Raw genomic sequence first — 27551 nt, 5'->3', positions numbered from 1 at the left:
TCAGCTGGTATACCAAACTTAGAAGACATTTAAAATATGTACTGTGGCACTCTGCTTTAGATCCAGTATTACTCCATATTTCTAAGAGCAGTTTGGATGATGAACAAGATGGTATACTTTAAAATTTTCTGGCAACAAGAACATCCCTGTAGATAAATTCAGAGATGAAATAGCTTGGAAAAAAAAAAATCAGAAATGAACCAAACTGCAAGATTAAATTCAGTACATACACATGCAAAATGCTAAACTTGAGAATGATGAACCAAAGGCACAGATGCAAATGAGGAACATGCAGGTTGATAGCAGTGCAGCGGAAGAAGGTATGGAGTTAAAATGGATCAGAAAATAAAGATGCGCCAACAACGTAAAGCTTTCTGGGAGACAGGACATAATTATTCTTTTCTGGCCCACAGTAGAGAAGCCTCAGCTAGATCACTGTGGCTCAGTTAGTTAAAAAGAACGTAGATAAACTGGGAAGGCTAAAGCATGGCAGCCAGAATGATGAAAGGATTCAAAACTATGACCTATAGGCAAAGGGTTTTATTTTGTCTAATAAAGAGAAAAGCAGTTAGAAATTGGAGCTTTTATGTAAAAAGGGCAATACTGAATTATTCCCCAGGTAATGTGTGAGAAAGATAAAACAAAATTAGCCTTTGCAGCAAGAAAAATGTGGGTAAGCTACTGCATACCTGCCTGTACGGGTATAGACCCCTTGACATAAACAGGAGATTTCAGACAGGATAAATATGCTTAGTCCCATGTCAGTATTCATTAAGATTAATCCCATTCACAGGGAGTTGCACTGCTGGGCTGTGCTTATCTAGATTCATATCTGAGCCTATGCTGAACACAGCATCCTAAGCAGAGTTAGGGCTGAATAGCTGAGAGGGACTGGGAGTGAAAAGCTGCAGTGATCTGCACTGGATGGGTGTGGGATCCTCTGCTCTGCTGAAAGCAAAGCTCATGCGTGGCTTTCCCTAATCGTGCATCTGATGGCACAAGAAAGGGAGCCTGTGCCATGCAGGGGCTGTCTTGATGATTCACAAGAAGGTTTCTTGACTGTGCTTCTGGAGAGAGAGAATATATTGTTGTGGGATACGGAAGTGAAAAAGGGGGGTGGGGGGGGGGTGTGTGGTCTTTAAACCAAGGAGACTGCTGCACTACATAGGGAAATCTCAGTTTTATAATGTAAGAAACCATCTTGAAACAAAGTCACAACTGGTCTTAGTAACACTGGTATTTTCCTACAGCAAATTGCTACTTCCAACAGTATCCTACTGTCCTGGCATAGGCAAAACTTGACACAGAGTAGTAGTTACTGAATTTCTGTCCTCACAACCCCCAAATCTGACAGGGTAAGAGCTTACTAATACCTGCAACACACTCCTACTGTTGCTGAGAGGAGTTAAATTTGATTCAAGCAGACAGCAGATAAAACTTCAGTCTTCTTGGTGGGGTTGCTTCCAACCGAATTGCTGTATCCCATGCAACAGCAAAAGAATCAGACCAAACCCTTTCAAGTAAGTTGAGTGATCAGCTTCTGAAAAGCAGTTATTTCTAGCACAGTAGTCTTCATCTTCCTGAACTGTTGGCATAAGAAAGGTTTCGATGTGTGAAAAGGGATAAAGAAGCAGGTCCTTAAACATTTTGTCTGAAACAACCTGGGAATGTTCCTCCCTGCTGTGAGCAACCTGGCACTCAATCATCTGGAGTAGCTGCTCTGACAGGATTTTAAGTCCCCATAATTAGGTCTTTCACATAAAAACCCAAAGCACAGCTTTTCAGTTTTAAATAGTTCCTGCCTGCATTCACCCTGTTGCCTGGGTTTTGTGCTGCTCTGCCACTGTGTCTGTGAAGGCTGTGTCATTATTCACCCACAGCACCAGCAGAACATTTTCCTGGGCCTGAACCTAACTTTTGTTTTAGTTCAGTTTCTGACACCTCACTCCAACTCCTGCCCTTAGGTGCTGACTCTGACCATTCTCTGCTCCCCAGGTAAACACTTTTGGCTTTCCTGGGCTGAAGTGGTGGTGGCTCTTCACTGCCCCAGCAGATGTTGCCCCAGGTGCCTGTGCCTGAAGGCAGCCCTTGCTGGCAACCTACAAACCCCATCAAGAAGCAGGAACTGGGCTGCAGCTGCCATGGCACCAATTAAACTCTTGGGACACAAAAACAAGGGGTGCGGAGGGCACTGAAAAAGTGGAGGAGGAAATGCTTTCTACGTCATAGATAATTACCTCAGCACCACAAGTGCTTCAGAGCCAGGCCCTCCTCCTTGTCTGCATACAAAAATTGGCACTCCAAAAGAAATACAAACCCTGTACTGTAGCATCAGGGATGCATAAATGTCTTGTAGCTAGTCCCATATGGAGATGAGCTAACTGGTGTATAGCACCTCTGCATTCTGAGCTGCACTTATGGTGCTATTTCAGGGGATTTCTAAATCAACCCTTGTCCTGAACAGTTTTCACATGAAACTAATCCCAGAAGTGTGTGTGAGCCAGGTGTGCTGAGGAGGGTGCAGAGAAGAGTGGATGGATGTTCAGGGTGGCTGAGGTTATTGGGCACAACCAAGCCAGTAATGAGGAATGTTTATGAAGAACATTAGCCCTCCAGCCTGAAGGCATCAAAAGATTGAGGGGGCATCTCAAGCCTGGCTTATTTCTCTTGAGAAGAAGCTTTTCACCAGAAAACCCCTTCTGAAGCATCAAATCCCCCCCACCAACAGCCCAGAGAGAGCTGCCATGGCACAATATGTGACTCAGTGACAGCCCCAGAGACCCCAGAATCAGCTGCTGGATCGAATCGGCTGCATAGAAATCCCAGGTTTGGGTCATCCTAAGAAATACAAGCTCTGTGACTAAAAAAGATAGTCAGACTGTTAAATGGTTAGCTGCCAGCTGGGGTTACTATAGAGAGGGGTGGCTCTGTATGTGTTGTGTGCAGTGAGAAACACCAAGGACATGATTTAAAGAGCCTGAAAGGAAGAAAAGCAGTCAGGATAGCAATAGCTGTAAGTATAAGATGGACAGACACAAGTCCAACACTTTTCAGGCTGCTCATTTGATGAACAAGGTGGTATCTCCTTTGCTTCACATTTTCTGGGTCCTGTAAACAGCAGGCATGTCATCAAAAGGGGAAGCGCTGAGAGGGGAAAAAGATTCCTTTGCGAGTCAGCTATAAATGAACATGAGGAGAGGAAGGAGAGTCAAGTGCCCCTGGGACCTCTTTGGCCTCACTTACTTCTTGTCTACAAAGGAGGAAACACGAACAGGTAGAGCTGAAAGTTTCCTCAGCTGTCCAAAAATGACACGGGTGAAGAGCAAGCATGGAGCAGTTAATGTCTGCTGCCATATAAGAGCTGTGCAGAGATGCAGGTAAAGGTGACATTTCTTATCCAGTTACCAGGCAGTTTGGGAGTTTGGCAGTCATGCCACATCCCCTCCACACCGGCTGCTTGCTGCTCACTGCAGTGCTGGCTGGTAATCCTCTCCACCCTAGGAAGAATACTGCTGGCTTTGGAGGAGATAAATATTTTCCGCTGCTAAAAAAAATATATATATAATTAAAAAATAATAATTTTTAAAAAGCTCATACAAAATGCTTCTAGAGGTGGCTAAACTGCTGGGCAAGCTTGAAAAGCTACACACACTTGATCCATGAACGCACCTGGAAAGCGCCCCTTCGCTAGGCTAGTGACTACAGCCTGAACCAGGAGAAGACACACACCACGGGCTTGATGGCACAGCTTTGGAAGAGTAATTTGTTGATCTCACAGTACTGAGAGAGTACTGAGTTACTGAAGGTGTAGGAGGAATAAATGTTCTGCAGCCGCAGCCTGGCTCCGTCAGACCTAATCACTAATAGGCAGTTGCAAGCTTTCACCACCATTTTTCCTTCCTCATTTCAAACAAAAAACAAAGCTGCTTTCCGTGACAGACAGCTGTGGAAAATAAAATCAGTTGTTTTAGCCACAAAAACAGGGCGAGCATGAGAATTGGCAGTGACTCAGCACCCTCTCACCTTCCCCACGTCTGTTTTGACCTTGCAGCCAGTGAAGGGGCTCAGGAGCATGGTGCACCCTCTCATAGACACAATGCTGCCCAGAGGAGCCCTGGACCTGTGCTCACCAGTGCTGCATCCTCACATGCATGTGCCCTGCATCTGCGAGGGGGACAGCCTGCAGCTCCCTGTGCTGCAGCTACCTCAGCTGTCCCACCAAACAATGTCTGAGCCTGGCTGGGGGGCAGTGTTGGCCTGGGACCTGGTGTTGGGGCAGTGTGCTGTTTTGTCTCTGTACTGTTGCCCATGACAAAAGCTTTGTCAAATGCAGGTAAGGTGGTTCCATGTGAAGCCAAAAGAAAGGCTTGAGGTAACAAACTTAATAGTCCTTGCCTGCTCATTCTTACACTGGGAAATGTTGCCCACAGGCTGCTGCATTACAGGGACCATGAATCCCTCCACAATGCTCAAAACAGGGACTGAAACATCTTCACAGGAAAGCCTGGCTGGAAATTTTCCATCTTTGAAGACAGGAGCATCCATCAGGCTCCACTTTTTCCAAGAACATTCAGGGAAGGACCAAAACTCAGGTACTTGCAGGACAAGGATACTGACCTTCTTTCTAAACATATCAGACTCCTTTATGAAGAGTGGGATGAGGGGCAGCAGCCAGGATCAGACAGGAATGACTGAGAAATGCACAAGTGAGATGTGAATCCCAGAGACAAACACAACATCTTTGCACAGTCTTAAATGCTTCCCATTTAAGAACTTATTTGATCAAATTCCTCTCAGCTTGTACAGGAACTACATGTATTCAGTAATTCAGCAATATGGTTTTCCTATACCAGAGAAAAGGTCCATTAATTTTGGCAGATTAATAAATGGGCACCTATTAGCAACAAATAGGCTGGAGATGAGATTTCAAGTGGAAGGAGGTGGTGCACAGAGCAGCTTTCTGATGACAGAAGTAGAGGTCAGGGGAGAAAAAAACTTAAATCTGACTGACTTCCGGAGGGATTTTGATAATATGGGAAAATCACAGGGGAGAAGCATGCCATGGGGTGGAGAGAGCACACAGATATACCAGTTGGCACTCAGCCTCTGTGACTGCTGAATGGCTGATATTCTATGTGGTCCTGCCTTGCTGAGGAGTCAGTGCAAGAACAGGAGCCACAACTCAAACATGCAGATCTCCGTCCAGACACATGTGACAGCCAGGATGCTGTCAGCACTGCGTGTTGAGCGGAGAAAATGAGAGAGCAAAACAGCATTACGTGGCAAAGTGGCAATCAAGTGAGATTCCAGAAGAGGAAAGCATTGTGCAGCACGTCTCAGTTTGTCAGCAATCAAAGCTGTATTTACACATTGGCGATGGGGAGTCACTTGGGCTCTGCTTCCACCAGAAATGAGCATGCTGCTCCTGGCTGGGGGGGGCAGCTCATTGAGGTCCCTGACCTCTGCACAGGCTGTGGAAGATTCTGTGGCTGCAGGTATGGACCTTCCTGCTTCACCTCTCCTGCTAACGCTGCCTGTTGTGACACGCAAGCACATGAGGTCCCTGCTAAAACTTTATAGCAGTAGGTGTGAGAGCAAACACTGCGGGGTCATCCCAGCCTCAAACCCCAGTGGACAGTAAGGAAATGTCCTCCCAATGCAAGGGACAGCCCCAGGTCTGGAGAAGCCCTGGTCAGTGGACAGAGCAAACTGGGTGAAGCTCCCCTGTGCACTAACACCTCAGCTCACTCATGTCCCACATGGGTGAGGATTGGATACTCTAGTCCTTGTTTCACCTGTGAAACTCACTCACCATGCCTCAATTTAAACAATGCCCTCAGAGTTTAGCAAGATGGAAAGAGGTCACTTTTGATCATGCAGGCTTGGTGATTACCTATGTAAGATCTAGTGTGAAGGGCAGGACAGTCACCATGACATTGAAGCTGACCCTCAAAAAGCAGATATATCTGAACATAGGTCTACCCGGGGAATAATAGGTGAAAGATGACTGTGACCCCCTACCAACTTTGTGACTGACAGCTAACCCTTGATGTACAAAACCTATGTAATTTAGATTGCAAAGACCTCAGGAGGTCATGTTGTCCAATGATGGGCTAACACTTACATGATACAACATCACGGAACGGTTTGGGTTGAAAGGGACCTTAAAGATCACCTCGTTCCAACCCACCTGCCACAGGCAGTGACACCTTTCACTAGACCAGGTTGCTCCAAACCCTGTCTAACCTGTCCTTGAGCACTCCCAGGCATGGGGCAGCCACAGCTTCTCTGGGCAACCTGTGCCAGTGCCTCACCACCCTCACAGTGAAGAATTTCTTCCTAATGTCTAATCTAAATCTACCCTTTTTCAGTATAAAGCTATTCCCCCTTGTCCTGTCAATTCACCTATTAGTTCAGGTGAAACACAGGCAGCTTCTGTTTGATCAAGCCTCTGCTTGGTTGCAAGTAACACACCTGGCAAAGAAAAACAACCACCCTGGCTCTCACCAGGGGCTGGGCTTTGCCATTCAGTGCTCTGCTCCTGAGACACAGCCCATCATCTCAGTGACAGAGATTTGGGTCAACAGGGAAAGGAAAAGGTTAACAAACCTTTCAGCAAAGGAAGCACCCTTAAAGAAAGCAGGACTGCTACTTTCTCAGATCTATTACCCTTGGCCAAGGGAGTCAACTTGCTGGGAACCAATCCCAGAGCACAGCGGTAGTGCAGAAAATGTAGCTGAGTGTTGGCGTGATGCCTTTCACAATGGGAGATCCTTGCGGAAAATGTCTGAGGTTTTTTTGTAGGTTAACTATTTTTATAGCACTGTTTTCAAACACAACAGGAGTTGTCTCATCAGAGTTGTTTAAAGTATAAAAAGGGCTGAAGAGCTTTATGAAAGATGTCAGGAACTTGTGCAGAACAGTTGTGAAAGTCACAAATTCTAGAAAATTTAAATCCTGCCTATATTTTGGGTGAAATCATGTTAAAAGCTATTTGCATGTGATTTTGCAGACCTGCCTTTTGTACTGTGCTACCTACAGTGTTGCTGAGACACCTTGATAACCCTATCAGGAACACTTGCCTCACCCAGAAATACATGTTACAGTCTCAGATTTACCAGGGCTTTAACCTGGGTGGACAAAGACTTAAAATATGATTAGGTTGTATCTGCCCAACAAAAACAATAGCATATGTTGGCTGTAAAAAAATCTTACTAGGATTTCATAAAGACTCAATGCATCGTCCAACCAATGTTTCTGGACAGGAAAGCAATCTTTTCACAACCTTTGCTTCAGTCTGTTGGTAGAAGGTTTGAGAAGCTGCTGGTTGAGGCCTTGATATGGCCCTTCCTTAACTTCACAGAACACACAGCAACCTTTGGTGCCACTCAGCAGTGATGCCAAGTGACAAGCTGTAGCCAGGCCACTGGAAAAGCCCACCAGCCCCACAGCCTGGCCCCACTGCCTCCCCCATTTATTTCATCCACCAACCCCACAAATTTTGGCATGTGAGCACTTTTCTGAGTTGCTCTTTTTCTCACTGTTAAGTTCTAAAGCACGGCCACTGGATTGCCTTGCAAAATTAACATGAGAATGCAGAGTTTTCTTGGGTTTATTAAAACCCTTCATGTACAAAGTTAACATGGTCGGAGAGCTCAAGAGCTGTGAGTTCTGAGACCAGTGTGTAGCTGCTTTATGAAATAGCCATCTGGGAATGCCTAATAAACAGTTGTTTTTAATTTTAAACACCTGTATCTTTAACAATAAAACCAGTCGATGTAGCCGTCTATCAGGCCCAGGCTCAAGCTTTCATTGAGTAAGGACTGGCTGCAGCCTGAAACCTATCTATCTTGTCTCTCCCTGATGCAAAGGGTTAACAAATGTACAGGGGGGTTAGGATTGAGCCACTTGTTTAACAATGTTACTGCTTGCTCATGGTTATGGTATTTGTAATGTACAAGGGAATAGGTCAAACTGCTTACTTAATAAGGTTACTGCTTGCTCATGCTTATCGTACTTGCAATGCAGAAGGGTGTTAGCGTAAGAGCTGACACATAACCACCAAAATGGTTATATGAGGTGCTTTATTGCAGCGCTGGGAAACCAGGGGCACGCGCCCAAATCTGGCTTCAACCCCGTCACATCGCGCTCGCAATTTATACAGTAAGAATTTCGTAGCTAATACATATTCAACACAGATTACATCATTGACTAATACATATGCATCAAAAATTGCCACATCAGTCTATTACAACATCAGCCTCTTCTGCGCTTGCGCAGCCCCCCTCTGGTGGTCGTCCTGATGAAGTAAGGAGTCTTCCTCGGATGAAGTAAGAAGTCTTCCTCAGCTTGTCCTGTTCACTTTTTGTTCCTTGGACATGTCCCAACCATTATGTGGACGCCAGCATTCTCTTATTTTCACTTGACTACTCCTGGTACCTTCGTGAGTTCTGCTTCGGTAGAGTTTCACAATACTCCCCTAAATCCACCCATATACCCTTTCCCATATATGGCTATGTTAATTGCTTATCCTTGTAGCTACCATTGTAATGCTTAGCTATAAAGTAACTAAGATACACAATAGAAGAGTTTCAACTTGTTCTTAAACTTCCCTAATACATAAAACCCCTCTACTGATTAACAGATTTTCAAATATAATCATCTTTTCTCTTTGTATTCTTGTTTCAACACACAATTTCACCTATTACTAACAAGGGGATAGATCAGGACACTTGCTTAACAATATCATTGCTCACTCATGATTATGCTAGGACAAGATATAAGGACATAGCTATTGTCAAGAAGTAGGGACCGTGTCTTGATTCCCATCCTTTGGATGCCTCTGTGTATACTAGAACTAGATATAAGGATACAGCTATTGTTAAGAAGTAGGGACCGTGACTTGATTCCAGTCCTTTGGACGCTTAGGCTGGCTGAAATTGGCTCTGCGCTTTAGACAAAGACCAAGCCTCCAGGGAGCATGCGTAACAACCAGAGGTAAAAAGTTCAGGCTCGAGGAAGACTCATTTACTTCATCTCGAGACCCTCGCTCACTACCACTAGGAGGCACTGCGCATGCTTTTGGAGGAGTTATCCCCCATGTGCCTCAGCACTGAATAAAAAGCATACCTACTTTACAACTTTAACGAGTTGTGGAGTCTATCCATGCATCAGCCCTGCTTCTTTGCATGCTGGAAATTCTAGCCCTCTGTGGCTTGTCCTGGCTGATTTTTCCCTGAAACCTGATCCATTTTCAACGGATCAAAGGAGGAAAATGAGAAACATGAAACTTTTGCAGTGAAATTTCGACCCTGCAGCTTCAGCTGAGTCTCCATTGAGTCATTGCTCCTGGGCAGCTGGCTGCTGCCTGCAGAGGAGCATGCTGGTGTTTCCACCCGTGTCTCCATCCCACTGGCACAGCTTGCCACATGGGCACTCCTACTCAGAGAGAGCTACCCTGCAAAAGGGCAGCGTTCCTCCTAATCACACAGGGAGTTTTGCCAGTGCAACAAAGTCATACAATTATGCTGATAATGGGATGATTATACTGATAAACTGACCCCCTGGGATAAACCAATAAACCAAACTTAACAAAGAGTTCTCAGCTTAGTATCACCAGAAGAGTGAATCAACACATTATTTACACCTTGCCTGCTATATGGTGTACGGAAACCCTGCCTCCCTGGTGCACCAGCCCCCCCAGCCCCTTCATGACATGATGCCCCAGGGCAGGAGGGCACACACTAAATGTACCCACCATCAGCTGCAGCAGCTATGTTAAGCCCCCGTGTCACTTGTACAGCCTTCAGCAGGGGGTAGGTAGTTCTCAACCAGGGGTCAAGGTAGGAAGGAAACCTTCAGTGGGCGCTTCTGCAGGGGTGTGGAGTGAAATAGGGGTCACTAAACTTGCCAGATACCTGCGCCAAGCTCAGGGCCAGGCTTTGACCCCTTTAAATGAGTGCAGACACTGGTTTCTCATGATCACGTGGAAGAAATAAGTCTGGTTTATTCCTTTGCCTAGTATGTGACATGTAAAAATTCAGAATTTTATGTTTTAAATACCTGCTTATGCTAAGGGGAATAAAGAGTGGCTGAAATCAATGTATAGCCATGTCAGTCTAAGCACTGAAGTGAAGCATCCTGTAATCCCTAGATGATTCCCTGGCATGATGAAGAATTAAGGACATTCTTAGATGAAGAATGCGCTGAGGAGGAATGGCTTTTTGTTAAACCCAGTGGTAAGACCTGCAAAAGACAGAGAAGCCTTCAGGCACCAGCCTGTAATCTTCCCAGCTACATTCAGGCTGAGAACAGTTGCTGTGAATTTCACATGGCAGTGTTAAATCAGTGAGCCCACCCAAGAGAGGCCACCAGTGTGTGCCAGCCATGCAGGCTGTTAGCAAGGAGCCCAGGCATTAGGCACACCTTTGCTACATTTCTAGCTGTGAGGGAATTACTATAGTTTGCTTCCCTCTTTACCATTTTAGTGGTTTATGTGTGCCTTTGTCATGCCAGCATCTTATCTCAGTTAATCCTTAGGAGTGGTTAGAGTGAAATGCAGCAATCCCCATCGATACAAAGCATCCTATTGTCGTCAGGAGGAACAGCTCTTTCTGAAGGGTGCTTTGTTTGGGAATACTTTGATAAAGAGCAAACATGGGAGCTACACATGCCTTCCTGCCTATTGCCTCACTGTGGGAAGACAGCTTGGTAAGAAGCTGTTTTCACATAAGCTGTTTTCACATAAGCTCTCTCCCATTCAGTCTCCTTGGTCCTACAGATGCTGGCAGCTTTAGTGTGCCCCACATGCATACCTGACTGTCAGGGAAAATGAAAATCAATTCTGAGTATGTTCAGAATAGCTTGAAATTTGGAATTTTTTTCAGATGCTCATGAGGGCATAGAATCATAGAATGGTTTGGGACCTTAAGATCATCCAGTTCCAACTCACCTGCCATGGACAGGGACACCTCCCACTAGACCAGTGTCGTGGTTTAAACCCAGTCAGGTAGCTTGTTCACTCACTCCCAGTGAGTGGTGCCGAGCTGACAACAATCGAGGTCCGTGTCCGTCTCCCCCCGCCCTGCCTCCCCGCACCGGGGCTCTCCCCTTCCCCGCTCCCGGAGGAACGGGGAGGAGGATCGAGAGAGTGCAACTCCTACGGGTTGAGACAAAAACAGTCCAGCAACAAATCACCACCGCTACTATCAGCTACAACAATGATAAGGGAAAATAACAAGGGAAGAGGATACGATACCACCGGCCAAGAAAACGAGCTCCACCCGGAAGCCCGTGTCCTTCCGGGTAACTCCCAGTTACCCCTCACCCCGGGCATGACGTGCTGTGGTATGGAATACCTCCCTGGCTAGCCCGGGTCAGGCGCCCCATCTCTGCTTCCTCACAGCTTCCCCTCCTCCCTGGCAGAGCATGAGCCTCACAGAGTCCTTGGTCAGGGTAAACATCACTTAGCAACAACCGAAAACATCGGCTTCACCAACACTGTTCTCAAACTGGAAGTCAAAACACAGCACTGTACCAGTTAACACAAAGGAAAAACATGACTGCTACTGCGGAACCCAGGACAACCAGGTTGCTCAAAGCTCCATATAGCCCAGCCTTGAACACTTCCATCCATTTCAATTCACTTCCATTGATGGAATATTCCTTGGACAGCCTGTTCTAGTGCCTCAGTATTCTCATGGCATGGTCAGTTTAAGCCTCAAACATACAGATTATTTTCTTCTCAAAGTTAATATATGTATATATATATCTTCATCTGTCTATCACTGATGTTAAGTTACAGTTGCACACCAGGCAGTGATGTTCCTCAGTATCTTCCCGGCTGATGAGGCTGAAAATACAAAGTGCCTGGTTATTCGTGTATGAATCTTGAATGCAGAAGGGCGGATTTTCATATTTTTTGATTTTTACATAGATAGTGTGGCTACTTCTAGTTACGCATATACCTTATGAAAAGCCCTGGTCTAAAACTCACTGTTTTCCTGGGGGAAGAAAGTCAGCTGTCATAAGGAAGGGTCAGGCTGCTGCCTGCAAAGCAGTCCTGGCTTGTTCCGCATCAGAGGGAAGAACCCCACAAAGCAAAGACTATAGGGTCAAACCTCATTGTATAAAATCCACTACCACACAAAAGCTTAGGAGCAGGAGAATAGCCTCTTCTAGGACAGAGCTCTGCCATTGCCTCCTGGGAGCCTTCGGTGTCTCCCTGCACTACCATCACCCTCCCTTCCCTGGGAGCTGGAGGGAAGGGGACATTATCATGCAGATGAGCCCACCAGGAAATCCACTTTTTTTCCAAATTCCTGTCTCCAGCCTTGCCACATCAAACTCTGAATGAAGAGGATGAATGACCTAAAAGCAACAGAATTAGGAATTTAGTAAAAAATCCCACCCACTGGTCCCTTGTACTTGGAAGCAAGATTTAGCACACACAAAAAACCCACACAGACCAGCAAGCTAGGGGAAAAGTATACACATACATTTATTACGTGCTGTAGGCACCAATCTGATATTTCTCTTGCTCTGCTGCTACAGTTCAGTGCAGGTATCACATCAGTGCCTACCCCCACTCTTACACCCCACCTTTTAGCATGAGTTCAAAGTTTCAATCATGTAAGAAAAGCAGATATGCCCATAGTTGTTATTACATGCCAAATGGCACTCACTGCTGAATTACAAATGGATAATACACTGCTGACATGTATAAGCACCTCTTACGGGTACTGCAAAGCCTCTCACTTCATGGACTCCCTAAAGAACTGGAGAGAGGTCTCTTCTTCTGCACAGGGCATGAGTGCCTGCCACAAAACTTAATCTATCTGGCTGCAGCTTATCACAGACTGTGGTTTACCACTGTCACTGGGAGCAAACTTGAAGAAAATGTTTTGCTCTCAGCATGAACTTGGAAAAATTCCAGGGCAGAGGGGAAAGGGTGGGAACCGCAACTCATTCCCTTCTTCTAGTGGCACTGGAAAAAGTGTCCATCAGGCTACTCAAATCAAGCACTTACTTAAAGACATAGAATCATAGAACCATAGACCAGGGTGGGTTGGAAGGGACCTTTAAAGATCATCTAGTTCAACCTCCTGCCATGGGCAGGGGCACCTTCCACTAGACCAGGTTGCTCAAAGTGTTCAACCTGGCCTTGAACACTTCCAGCCACAGCTTTTCTGGGCAACCTGTTCCAGTGTCTCTCATATAGTTCACATAGGTATATACGCATATCCTCCAGATCCTACGTTTGGCGATGCTGAGGCTAAAACTCCCAAACTATCTCACCCTAGTCTGTTCTCTCTGGAGTTGCTTACAGTTGTAGGAAGTTGCTCAGACCCTGATCTTCCTGCTGACGACCAGGGCATGGAAACAGACACCTCTCTTTCAGTCATGTAAAACTGGAGGGGGTGAATGCTGCTGGTGGGAATAGACCTGTGGTAGCATGAGCCAGCCTGCTAGGAGGTGAGCAGGCAGTGGTGTCAGCAAAGCCCATCTCACACAGCTTCACCTGCAAGTCCTTCCACATGGTGAGGACATCCGCTGCCAGGCAGTGGAGAGAGGTCCTCTGGAGCTGCCTGTTGCTGTAAACTGGCAGTAAAGGGACCTTGGACAATAAGGTTGGATGAGATATGTAACTTCATGACTACTGAAGTGAGCTGAAATACTTCCTTCCCTTGAACTCCACATCTAAAGGTGTGCACAAGGAGCTCCACAAGATTCCAGAGAGACTCCAGCAACAGGTCTAAAGCCTTCTCCAAAAGCTTCCTTGCAGGAGATGCTTACCAGCTTCTTCCACCCCACCATATCTGCTGGCTGCTAACTGTGAGGAAGCTTGAATTGCTGACCTGGAGCATCTGTATCTTTATGCACACACACGGTTAGCCAGATCTGTAAACACTTTTTCAGAGCTGCAGGGGTAAATGGCTTGTCTAGACATGTCCTTTAAAGTTAGCTCAATGGATTATTAATGTGACTTCTATTTACATACATATTCTTACAGAACCAGCAAAGCCAAAAGAACTGAATTCACTAGTGCTACAGTCCACTAAAATATAAAGGATCAAACTGGGCTTTTTTTACTTTCTGCAGTCAGGGAATAAAATATGTAAGGGAATTCCAGTCAGTGACACTGATTCTAGTAAAATACTCGTGGAGCTCCTCAAAGTACTTCTCTCTTTTTTTCTCTTACGTCAGGGAATTTGTGTCAATTCTGCATTGAATTGCGAAAGAAGACTTAACCTGTCCAACAGAGTGTAAGGCAAGTGGAACTAAATTAAGTTATTACTGCAAAACCAGAAAGCCATATAAGAGGATATTGCTTCAAATTGTGCATCTGCTTGCACTCATGCAACCCCACTGTACGACGTGGAGTTGCACAAGGGTGAAAAGAAAAAACTAGCAAAAACATGTATAGAATCATAGAATTATGTAGGCTGGAAAAGACCTTTAAGACTATCAAGTCCAACCATGACCATACAGAAATGTAGTTTAATTCCAATGTATAGCAAGTGCATTAAAAAACATTTTATAAAATTACCAAGGATTTTTCCTGACTTCTTTGACCCACCAAAGATGACCTACTATTTGTTTAGCACCCCCCATGGAGTGTGCTTTCTAAACAGAGAGTCTCTGATCACACCAGGACTACTCACAGCTGCTGTTGCTGTCTCTCCAGGAGGACACAAGGTGCTGCTGACCTTCCTTGGGTGCCTTCATTTTTGGGCTGCCCAGACAAGATACCCTTATACTGTCAGAAGGTCCAACCTGATCTTGGTGGGAGAGTGCACAAGCAGCCTCCTCACTTGGACAGAAAATGATGGAGATGAGTGGATGTTTCAGGGAGGCTTTTCCACATTCACAGGATTTGCTGCCAAGGATGCACTGGTATCATGACAGAGCAAGCTACCATGACAGAGCAAGCAAGATACAGCCATTGATGCCATGGAGCTCAGGCTCCCACCAGAAGAGAAGATGCAACCTTTCCTCAGCTCAGGACAGCTGTGCAGGCATGTGGACACAGCCAGGAAAGTCTTCCTGTGTGCCCAGCAGTGTGCATGGGGACAGTGAGATGAGTTGGTTGTTGACTTTCCTTTGATGCTCTAACTTACTCATTGTCATCTTTCCTCCAGTCAGTAGGTTACAGAATACAGACTGGGACCAGATGAATATGAACTAGGGGACAGATGAAGACCAGCAAGGGCAGGTCTGCATGACACCAAACCACTGTCTGAAGGCACGGTGCAGGTTGTGGGGTGGCCTGCTCCAAGCTCTGCCTGGTCCCAGCAGTGGGCAGACCCTGAGTGTTACACAGCCACGAGGTGCAGTTGGTCAGTGCGACATCTTTACACAGCAGCAGTGTGGCCCTGGAGCATCAGCCTGGCCATGTCAGGGTTGAGTCAAGGCAGGTGGGATGAGCCACACCTCGTGTCCCCCTCCACCAAAGCCATTAACATTAATGAGCAAGCAAGGAGGTACAGAGTGCTGGCTCCAGTCCCACCATCTGACCCAAGGGGTGGACTCCCACTTGGTGATCTCACTCTGTCAGCTTATTCACAGCTTCACAAGTAGCAGAGAAAGATCACGCTCAGTTAAAACTGAAGTGTATTTTCTTGCAGCTTTTCCCCCTTGGGCCAGATGCTGAAGCTCTGACTTGGGCAAAGGTTCAGTTGGAAATAATTAATGTAATTACCTTGTAAGCATCTTAGTGGAAAATACTGATATAGTTAATTATACAGATGTGATGGTAACCCATTTCCCAGTGTTTAAAATACAAATATAAATGCTTTCTCCTTTAGGGTTTTGAGAAGATTCGTTATTGCTGCAGTCTAATGGAATGTCTAAATTTTGCAGCTACTTCAGTCAGGTTAAGGAAAAACTTTCCAATGGTAATTTTAATGTCACTGGTTGATATTGCACAGAACAGTGCTACACTGCACAGAACTGGGCTTTTGAGTGCCTTTGCAAGAACGAGATCTTTAGTGGTGGCCCTTTAAGTACCTAAGATTTTAGGACCAAACAGTGATTTTAGGGTTCTCAAATTGAGATTAGAAACCTACCTTTTGAATATCAGGAGAACTGAAATCCTTGGAAGTGGTTACCCAAAACCTGGGACTTATGTGCCTTTGAAGAAATCCTGACTAAACTGTGCAAGTGAAAATGTCACTTATCTTTCATTAGAAATCACAGGAAACAGCGCAATAAACTCACAACATGAACTGAGCATTTGAAGTCTTCAGAATGTAAACCCATGTAATTCCACACTATTTCTGATTGACTTTCCAGTTGTCAAACAAGGGAGCCCACTCTTTCTATACTCAAAGAACTATTTCTGTAAGTTATAGTCACTATTTCTGTAGTCTGTCGGAAAAGGCCCGGTGGTGTCAGTCGGCAGCTGGCAGAGCCCTCTGTGAATGAATGAGCAAAAGCCACCAAGTGTGTTTTGCCTGCCTTGGTATTTGTTAACATTTCTGAACATGTTATGTTCAGAAAAGCCCATGGCAGGGTGGTTGGAACCAGATGATGTTTAAGGTCCTTTCCAACTCAAACCATCTTGTGACTCTATGATTCATTCTATGAATAGAAAAAGAAAAAAAAAAAAGGAGACATCAGCACTTTGGGCATGGGTCTTACTGTTTGGTGAAAACCATGTCCTGCATTTTGCACCAGGCCACCTCTTCTTGTCAGCAGCCAGTGCTGCAAGCAGCACCCACAGGAGCTAGTGTTCCTGCCCGTGCCTGTCCAGGTAGCCAAGACTCAGCAAGGAGCACAGGACAGTGAGGGACAGGCAGGTACAATATTCTGCTGGGGATCCCTGTTGTGGAGAGACCTATGCTTTATATGTTGCTACTTGAATTCATGAGGCCAGCAATTAGGAAACCTAGCCAGGCAACTTGAGAGACTGCTGCAGCACAAACAAAGCCTCCTCCTTCAGATTCCATAGCAAGCAAAGCCTGTCTGCATGTCTGGCTGTACCAAATGGGGACTCACTCCAAGCAAAGTGCAGTTCACTAATAAAAACTGCTTTAAGTTAAATATTTTGCTTGAAAAATAAGCTCTATTTCCACTGCTGCTTTTCAGTTTTCTGCCTGCTTTGTTGCTACACAAGCCCAAAGCTCACCCCATTCACCAACAGGCAGTAAGTGCAGGCAGTGAGGGAGCACCGTAAGCCTCAGCCCACCAGGCACAGAGGCTGCTTGTGCTCAGCAGCAAATGGGTTAGTCAGCACTTTGAACATGGGGCTCACTTCCACTATGCCACCTGTACAGAATTAAAGGAGCAGCTTCCTCAAAGAAAAATAGCCTCCCCAGCCTCTGAAAGCTGCCAGACAAGTAGTGCAGCCAAGACAAAACAAATAAAAGCATCTGCAGACAGGGGGCAAAATCTGGTCTCATTTCACATCACCCAGGTGTTTTGCTGCATACAAAGGACTGTCTCCATAAATCACACCACTGCTCTGCCAAGTGTCAGCATAGAATCTTTTAATATTTTACATAAAAAACTGCATACACAGTTCATAATTTTATGTAAACATCATATACATATCAGTTTTTGCCATGTCAGTTTATTAAAAAGTCGCAATCCAACTGTTGAGGGAAGAGGGAGGAAAGTAAACAAACATAAATGGATACATTTGTTCTCTGAAGCAGAGAAACACAAAATTATTTTCACCTGGGCTGGCTACCCTGTGAAAATAAGTTTTAAATAAACCTTGATTCTTTAAACTGCCCTTTAGTACTGAAGTATGACATACTGAATGCATAAGGAGCAGTGCTTTCACCCATTTTTTGTCCAAGGGAAAGAGATACAGTGGTTTTATTTTGCCTTGTGTTGAAACCAATTTGAAACAAGACCTAGATGAGGTCACCAAGTAAGAACAGTTCCAATGCTACAGTGTTGTATGCAGATGACAAGTGCATTGTATTTACTTAAAAAATAAAAATATCCAACAACACCAAAAATCCACCAAGTTGTGCAAAGTAATTTTGAAAATTAACTTTTAAATAAACCCAAATCAATATACTTGCAGAAGACAACATTAAAGGAAGGCGCAGGAAGCAAGACCATAATATGGCAATGTCATCTTTCCCCCTGCTCATCCTGCCCAATCCATCAGGAGGAGGATGTCCAGCAAGGAGGACAGAGCAGTTCAGCTTCACTTCCCAGCCTGGTAGCTTCTGAAGCTGGAGTCAGTTCAAGGCTTGCATTATCAGCAGGCATCAGTCACTCAGGACAAGTTCCTCTGCACAAGTCCCAGCTGAGCACCCCCTCCCCACCTTGCTTTCAGCAAGCACCCCCTGCACTACCCCAGTTTTCACAAGACAGAAAAGGTAAGATACATACAGGCTTTGTTCGGGATGACCCTCCCCTCCCAGTCTTGGTCTTCAGGGCACCAGATCCCACAGCAGGTCAGGCTCAGGCTGTGGCACCTGTGGGAGAGGCAAGGATGCCACAGGCAGCCTAGGAGATGGCATCCCCCTTCCCCAGCCTGCCTGGAGGAGGCACATGCAGGCAGGTAGCAGAAGTCCCTTTGAGCATCTCAGCTCCATTACTCTCCTCTTGCAAAAGAGAGGAGGCTGGCTGGGAGCAGCAGGTGGTGGACAAAGGGGAAGAGCCAGGTGCAACACTTGCTCAGTCCAGTCTCAGCAGCTTTTTGTTGGGGGGCTGGTGATAGAAGAAGGCTTCTTCCTACTTTATTCCCCAAGGCTCAGGGCATGCAATCCCCCCCTCCCTCTGTCCCCACAACTGAGCCAGTGCAACCCTGTATGGCCAAGGCTAAGGGAGCATGCTCCCTCCCTTAGCCCTCACCCCAGTTCATCACCAGCCCCCCTACAAAGGGGACAGGCAGATGCCATATGTGTGCCTAACCCAGCTCCCCTCCACCTGCTAACAGGTGACCCAGGTGCTGTACCCAGTGCCACGCTCCAGCTGCGCCCTATAGGACTTTGCAGCAGTTGATGCAGCCATTCTGGGTGCCATAGCGCTTCTGCAAGGCTGCCCGGGTTGCCGTCTCGAAGACCTCCCGGACACCCTCCTTGGTCTTGGCTGAGCACTCCAGGTAGTCGTAAGCCTGGATGCGAATGGCCATGGCACGGCCATCCTCAGTGCGCACCGGCTCCTGCTTCATGCGGGCCAGCTCGTTGCGCACGTGCTCATCGTTGCGCAGGTCCTTCTTGTTGGCCACAAGGATGATGGGGACGTTGGGGCAGAAGTGCTTGACTTCGGGCACCCACTTCTCCGGGATATTCTCCAGGGAGTCCGGGCTGTCCACAGAGAAGCACATGAGAATCACATCAGTGTCCGGGTAGGAAAGGGGGCGCAGGCGGTCATAGTCCTCCTGGCCAGCCGTGTCCCACAGGGCCAGCTCCACCTGCTTGCCATCCACCTCGATGTCAGCCACGTAGTTCTCAAAGACAGTGGGCACATAGACCTCAGGGAACTCATCCTTGCTGAAGACGATGAGGAGACAAGTCTTGCCACAGGCACCGTCCCCCACCACCACCAGCTTCTTGCGGATGGCAGCCATGGCCAGGCTCGCCAAGCTGGCCTTGCCGTGCAGCAGGACGATGGCAGCGCCCTCCTCCCCGCAGCCGCCGCCTCCCCCTTCCTCTCGCTTCTCACAGGGCACCGTGGCGAGCCGGGCCCGCGCAGGCAGGCGGGCGCGCCCTCTTCTCTCCTCGCACCGGCACCGTGCCTCCGTCCCGCAGCTCTGGGGATCTCTACGGCCGCAGACAAGTGCCGCCGGTGCCGCCTGGGTGGTTCCTTCGCTGGGAAGGCGCTGCCACTGCCCTCCAACTACCCCCCCCCAGCTCGCTCCGCTCCACTCTCCCACTGCCGCAAACTGCGCCCGGCGCAGCTATTTAAAGGCGCTGGCGACTTTCTTAATATAGCCAGCCAATGGGAAGGCAGGGAGTGAGGTCATCCCCGGCGGAGAGCATCGTGATTGGTGGAGTGCTGCAGGCGGGAGGCGGGGCGCAAGCGGCGCCTGGATCGCGGAGCATCAGGGTCCCCGCCGACTGGGGGTCCGTGCCGGGGGGCGGCCGGGATGGGATGGGATGGGATGGGATGGGATGGGATGGGATGGGATGGGATGGGATGGGATGGGATGGGATGGGATGGGATGGGATGGGATGGGATGGGTGGATGGAGGCGGCTGGTGGGTATGGCGAGGCGGGGCTGCGCGGGCCGGGCCGTCAGGCGAGTGGGGGCAGTGAGGAGACTTCCGCCGGAGGCTCTCGGCGGGTAGCGGGACCGCACCTCCGGAGGAGCACAGGACAGGTCTCTCGGCCGTGCCACTCCGCGGGCGACACCCCCACCCCCGGTTTGTGCTGCTCTCTCTCCGGGGTGGCGGCTCGGCGGCAGGACAGGGTGGGGCCGGTCCCTACAGTGGCCACTTTGGCGCCCGCAGCAGCCCCGCAGCTCGGGGTGACCGGTGTTAAGGGCTGGATGAGCATCCGAGTTGAACAGAGAGGGGAAACCGCCGGGTCCCAGCCGCAGTGGTTAAAGCCCGAACAAAGCGGAGCTGAGATTGTGGCAGGCGGTTAAGTAAAACAAAAAACTTCGCTGGATATTACTGGGAAAAACGCAGAATTCAACCACTTTCCTTCCTTAAGGAAAAAATATTCCTCATGTTTCAGTGTCTCTTCAAAAGGGAACAGAAGAATTATAAAGCCTATTAAAAAAAGAGAAGTAGCAGACTTGAACTGAAATGCCTTCTTGGTCTCAATAGTCACGAGAAAAATGGATGTGGAAAATAAATAAGTGCAAAAGACGAGTTTCAGATCGCTTGGAGGATGGGGGCCAGTGCCTGAATGCAAACAGATCCTTACGCTGTGTGCTTTAATAGAGCAGTGCACTGTGAAGTGTTACAGTGTGAATTCACTGGTAGCATTTCATTGTGTCCCTGTTGCAACTATCGCTGTTTAACTGGGTGTTGGTTCAATTTTTTTCCTTCCAAGCATTTCCACCTCAGCGATGTCCTGTGGCTACTGCCTCGGGGTTGGATCGGAAGTGTCTTCTTTGGCTGGCCACTGGCATTAGTGAAGACAGCAAAAGGGAGTGATTTGAACAGTATGTTTGTTATTAAAAATCGCATTTAAAAATACCCACTTGAAGACAGATGCGTCTCTGAGTCTATAAAATTGTCTGATGAGTTCCTTGTAACAGACTGTGTGTCAATAGGGCAAATGGTTCATTTGTGTCAATAGGGCAAATGGCTCACTTATGGTTCACTTAATCCTAGGCAGTGAAATGTAATTCATCTTCCATGAGAGTTTTGTAATTCCCATTTCTCCCTGTCAAAAGAGCATGTCCCTGGATGGTGATGGATGGGGTTTTATGTTACACAGTTTATACAGCGTATTTTATTGGAAGTGAACATATTAAATTCAAAGTGATGTTTGAGGAAAGAAAAAAACAAAACCAAAACTGGAAACAAACAAACCAAAACCAAAAAAAAAAAAAAACACACACACAAAAAAAAGAAATAAAGTGTAGTCAAAGGGATAGTGTTCTACAGTACCTGTGGCCTTTTAACAGGATAATGGGTTTAATGTAATGGCTTTAAACTGAAAGAGAGTGTATCTAGATTAGAGATTAGGAAAAAATTCTTGTGAGGTTGGTGAGGCACTGGCACAGGTTGTCCAGAGAAGCTGTGGCTGCCCCGTCCCTGGCAATGTTTGAAGCCAGGTTGGATGGGGCTTCAGCAACCTGTTTTAGTGAAAGGTGTCCCTGCCTAGGGGACACCCGGGAGGGTTGGTACTATACAAACCTTAATGTCCCTTCCACCCAAACCATTCTATGATCTATGATTCTTTCTATGATAAATTTCTGATTTGCATTGTCCCTTTACATGTGTTTTTGCTGCTTACAGATTAAATTCTTCCTGAAACAGGAAGAGGTTGCCTGTGTGGAAGTCTTCCCACATGCTGGCACATCCTTCTGGCGATGGAGCATTAGCAGCTTGTAGCTGTTTTCTCTATAATCACAAGTATGCAGAGCCATTCTGACAGGCAGATAGAGTTAATTCTAATTCCTGCTGTATAATGTGAGTCTTCTAAATGAATTTGCTGCTCTTAAGTCTCTTGAAGCGCTCCAGCGATACTGAACTGGTAGTGGATATTTCACGGGGTCCAGTGCCACCTCGCGGCGGCACCTCACAGCTCCAAGGCTGGGAAGTTTCACCTCTGCGGTGCCAGCACGAGAATCTGCAAGTGCTCTACAGATCGTGAAAGGTGCTCCTTAATTAAGCTCTTAAATATACTTTTGAATCCGTCTTTATTTGACTTCTGGGTGTCACGGAGAATCATGCCTGTATATTCGGTTTAGTCTTTTCATAAGCAAAACCACTTTCATTCAATAGGAAAAAGAATCATCCGAATGACTGATTGCGTTGATATCTCATCAGTGCTGTGCCATGAAAGGCAGGGAAATAACCAGCTTCTTCATTTCGAAGTACCCAGCTCTGGCGTTCCCCCAGAGTGCTGCCAGCAATTTTCCATGTGCCACTGTGCAGAGAAAGCAAACTTAAGTGGCCCACATTCATACTCTTCAACTCTTTTGGACTTCAAAGCAGAGTGGCCTCATCCAAACTGTCTGCTGGTCCTGACTTCCAAACTATGCTACAGAAATACTCTACAAAGCTCCAGCTAACCCAAACCAAACCCATAGCTGGGGCTCTTCATGTATCTGAACAGCGCAGAAATAGTTACAGCACCCTGTTAGGGTCTGAGCTGTAACTGCTTAATTTCCTAGTGATGTCTTGCTCCTGTAGTTTTCTACACAGTTATGCTGAAGGCAGAGATGTTTCATCTCTCACTTGCAAGAAAAATTGCAGCAGAGTCTATGTAATTCCTTAACCTGGGTTTCAAATGCTTTATGTTTTTTTATTTTCACTTCAGAGGCTGTATATCAGGAACCCCAGACCTGTGACTCACTTCAGCTGAGATCACCCTCATTTCACTGTCCTAGGGTATGCTCCAGCCATGGACTCTATGGGGAACATCTAAGTCACTATGGTTATCACACATTTGTACTTAAATGTGTAATACCTGGGACTTGATCATGGCCTGGGTTTCATATTTAATGTAAATTTGCTACATGCCACCTCTATCCTGCAGTGGATTTAGCCCATAGGTATCACTGCACTATGTAGTACCTGCCTGGAGCTGTTTTAAGTGGAACTTAGGAGACCTTAATTTATATTATCTTTTCAGTTATATATATTTGCTTCTCTTCTCTGGATCATTCTTTCTTCAGCCCACACATGAAAGCATGAACTTGAGCCAGTTTTAACAACCATGGAAATCAGGAGTAGAGTTGTACATAGGAATCCTGTTCTCTTCCTGCTTGAATCGATGCATCAGGGAAAGTGAGAATCTGAGCAGCATGGCAGTGCTTTGACTACAGCAGGAAGGCACTGCATCGGTGCTGTAACCAAGCACAGTGGATAATCATCTGTGAAAGTGCTCGGGCATCCTCCTTAGGGCAGTGCCTGAGGGCAGAAGTGTGAAACCTGAAAACAAAATAGCAAATGGCTATATTGAGGCTCTGAGATGAAGTGGCTCTTTCCTCTCATTAGGGATTTTTGTACAGGACCGTACAGGACCGTACAGGACTGTATTCAAGCATAGTCATGGTCTGGAAGACACCAGGGAGTATGGCCAGCTCACATATTTTAGGGCTGAATTTGAACTTTTTGTAATTTTTACATTTTCTGATCAAATATGCATGCTAAGCTAAACTATACTTTTTTAAGCAAGCTGAAACTTCACTTCCAGTAATCCTAAATGTGCTCTCTCTAAGCAGAGCATTAGTTCTGCTGCACCACATACATCTGCATGATTGATGAAGAAAGTATGAAGTACAAGAAATAAGACACCACTTCTTTGGTTTCATTGCTCATGCTGGTGGTTTTGAGATTAAAACTCAGCCTTTTTTTTTTTTTTTTTTACTTGATTTAATTCAATTGCCTTTTTTTTTGTTGTTGTTGCTGAGAAGACAATTCCAGTCAATTACCAGAGATTGTTTCCAGATTATATTCCCTGCCCAGACACCCCACCCCCCCACCCCCGCTCCTTTTGCAAAACAGATTTCTAAAGGGCAAGTCTGTAACTCAGGTAATGTGTCTTAAAGCATAAATCTGTACCGAAAGGATGAAAGCTTAGTGGGGAAGGTAATCTTTCTCCTTTTTGTCAAGTAGGAAAGTAAGTACATTGCCTGCTGTGGTGTAACATGCTGAGGGAACCATATGTGCCAGTAATGGTATACTGAGGCTGTATGCTGGCTTGTACTGTAACACTGGCATCAAGCACTCTGCAGTCCTCATGCAGGCAAAGCTTCTTGGTGAAGTCAGGAAAGCGAGAACTAGCTAAATATGAGCAGTTTATAGGCTAGTGTGAGAAAGCTCTTAGCAGATGAGGGAGGTCAGGCAGAAATGGTAGTGTCTGTCTCTCAAAGCTGCTAAGGGTTCCTGGCATATATAGGAACCAGACCACTTGTGTCATAGCAGGTCCATTACCTTCCAGTGTCCCTGAAGAAAAACAATTTAACTCTCAGATCAGCAGTTTAACTCTTGGATCCCTTTGTGATCAGTGCTCTCAGCAGAGAAGCCAGATTGATCTACCCAGAAACCAGAATGCCAAGGCACAAGAAGAGAAGGATGCTAGAGATGGACTATTCATTAGGGACTGTAGTGATAGGACAAGGGGTAACAGATTCAAACTTAAACAGGGAAAGTTTAGAAGTTTAGATTGGATATAAGGAAGAAGTTCTTTCCTGTGAGGGTGGTGAGGCACTGGAATGGGTTTCCCAGGGAAGCTGTGAATGCTCCATCCTTGGTGGTGTTCAAAGCCAGGTTGGACAGAGCCTTGGGTGACATGGTTTAGTGGGAGGTGTCCCTGCCCATGGCAGGGGAGTTGGAACTAGATGATCTTAAGGTCTTTTCCAACCCTAACTATTCTATGAAAAAGACCTGTGTATTTTCACACAGAAGTTTAGGCTAAGTTCAGTGCCTGTGAAAGCACATTATCGTGAACAAGAAATGCCTTCATGATCCTAGATAGCTGTATGGGTCCTACTGGCATTGCTCTGCTCTTCCAGGGAATAAGTAGGGCAAGTCAGAAGCTGATGACTTTAATTTTGTCAAGTTCCTGTGGAAAGAATATTAGATTCTTACTTGAATAGGACTCAGAAGTAAAATTAGACCACCACAGAAAACTACAGTGGCCTCAGGTCTTCAGCTGACTTCCAACTAAACAAAAACAAGCTCTTCATCCTTAGGCTAAAATTTTTAGATCTAAATTCCCTCATCTAAATTGAAAAGCTTTTCTGTATCTGTATGAAATAAATGGGCTGACCAGGTAACTGTAGCAATCAGCAGATACATATCTGCATCACCAATAATGTCTTTGGAATCAGTGCTCTCTGCAGGGGGATCAAATTAATCTGCCTCTGATTCCCTTTGTTCTCATTTTTTAGCAGTTGCAGCCACTTTGATGTCTTTGTCTAGCAGGAAAACTAGGACAGAGAGAGTAGAGATGACTTGTCCAATGCCATAAGATAGCAGGGAATTCAGTCTTTATCTCTGGAGCTCAAGATAGTATCTTTAACACTGGAAAGTTCTTTCGCTTTAGACTTTCTTGTTGACAGACTTCATTTCACTGCTTTGAGGATGATCAAATGCTGGGAAAGGCTGTCCGAAGAGGCTGTGAAGTCTCCATCCTTGGAGATACTCAAACCCCAGCTGGACATGGTCCTGTGCAGATCAGCCTGCTGTAGCTGATCCTGCTCTGAGGAGAGCAGGGTGGACTGGATGATCCCTTCCCACCTCATCTATTCTTTGATTCAGCAATTCATTTCTTTAGAATGCTTCAGCAGATCTGGAAAGGGGTGTCTTGAGAGTCTACTGCTGGTTTACATTCTAGTACTGTCAGCCCCCCCTCCACTCTGCCAAGTAGTTTGGCACACTCAGAACTGAAATGCTCAGTCAGGATGAGTCATTTGCAATAGGAATGAGGAAATGTCTAAAGAAAACATGCTGTGATTTGTTAATGAATTGTGTAACTTGCACTTCACAGCCAGTAAGGTAAGTTTCTTTAAAAACAATGATGTCATCAGGTTCTCTTTGTGGACTGGTTGTCTACATTAAGAAACATTGACCTATTCCTTTAAATACCATGGTCATCATGATAGTCTTTTAAGAGTGGTGGTAAGTCCTCTCTGCAGGGGAGCCAGTGACGTAAGGTAAGCTGAGGTGGCAACAATGTTAGAAGAAACCAATCTAATATTGAGCATCAAAAAAGAGAAGATTGATGCTGGAAATCACTATCCTGTAAATCTAACAAACTTACACCTCATATAAATTAACCATGAATATGTGAAGACTGAGAACACTTTCTTAACTCCCACATGACAAGAGGTCTATGAGCAAAAGCAGCATGGACTTACACAGAATACTGAAGACTTACACAGGATAGCTATTGCCATGGGTAGAATTCCACTAGCAGACCATGGCAGGAAAAATGTAGTCAATAAAACAGATTTGGATAGTTGTTCAGTACAGTGTTTTATATTCTTTATCACTCACAAAATTAAGTCATTCAATCTAGAAAATGAAATCTGTTATGAATTGAACACTGACCATAAACAATGTCTGAGATGGTAAAACAGAAATACAGAGTGCAGCAGGAGTCTTGGTTACATTCAGACTTGGTTTATACCTTCAGTTTTTGTTCTGTGATAGCAGCCAAGAGCGAGGTAGCTAATCACAGTTACAGAACATTCTGATAACAGAGAAGTTAAAAAGCAACAAAGGTTAAGACAGGAGTATGGGAAAAAAAACAGGAAATAAGAGGGAGAATTCCAAACTAATGGGATTTCTCTCTTCTCTTCCTACCCTGCACAAAAGCTAAAGACATTAAAAGGGGGCTGGGTGAAACAGCGTGGGAATAATCCATTTTGTACTTCATCTTGGTTTTCAAGTAATGGCTGCCCTTAGGAGAAAGAGAACTGTAGTTGGAGGTGACTACTGTGGTAAGACGTGTCTTCTCTTCGCTCTGTGTAATGAACAGCTTCCAAGTTCTATGACCCAGCTCTGATGCTTACACCACTGACCCAGAGGTAGATGGGAAAGAGATGAAACTAATTCTCCTTGATGTGGCAGGGAAGAATGAAGTCAGTTACTGAAATCTCCACTCAGTGTTCTACAAGGACAAGGATGTTATTTTAATGTGCTGCTCTGTGGGCAGGCCTGACTCAGCAAAACATTCTTGGTTTTTGCGTTGCAGAGATCTAAATGTTCTGCCCTGTTATTAATATAACTATTATTCTGGTAGCTACCAAGATAGAACTAAGGGATGATGGAGGTATTAAGAAGAAACTAACTACTCCAGGAAGTGAGACAATTACCATAACAGAAGGAAAAGTTTTAGCTGCCAGCACTGGGGCATATGCTTACTTGGAGTGTTCTGCCAAGACTATAGAAGGTGTTGATACAGCCCTAGATTATTAGCCAATGAGCATTAAATGACAAAAGACAAAGAGGC

General features: G+C 45.9%; 1 protein-coding gene across 1 annotated transcript; it reads right to left on the bottom strand.

The window, feature by feature from the left end:
* Nucleotides 1-17472: 17472 nt before the first annotated feature.
* Nucleotides 17473-19772, bottom strand: RHOB (ras homolog family member B). The gene has a single exon (XM_062606360.1). The coding sequence runs from the start codon at nt 19532-19534 to the stop codon at nt 18944-18946; it is 591 nt and encodes a 196-aa protein (XP_062462344.1). The 5' UTR covers nt 19535-19772; the 3' UTR covers nt 17473-18943.
* Between the last annotated feature and the right edge of the window lie 7779 nt (nt 19773-27551).

This window comes from Pezoporus occidentalis, unplaced genomic scaffold, assembly GCF_034315485.1.
Source record: "Pezoporus occidentalis ecotype Australia unplaced genomic scaffold, CSIRO_AGI_Poc_V1 ctg96, whole genome shotgun sequence".
Classification (NCBI taxonomy): domain Eukaryota; kingdom Metazoa; phylum Chordata; class Aves; order Psittaciformes; family Psittacidae; genus Pezoporus; species Pezoporus occidentalis.
The sequence above is the reverse complement of the archived record's forward strand: the minus strand, read 5'-3'. Positions and strand labels throughout refer to the sequence as shown.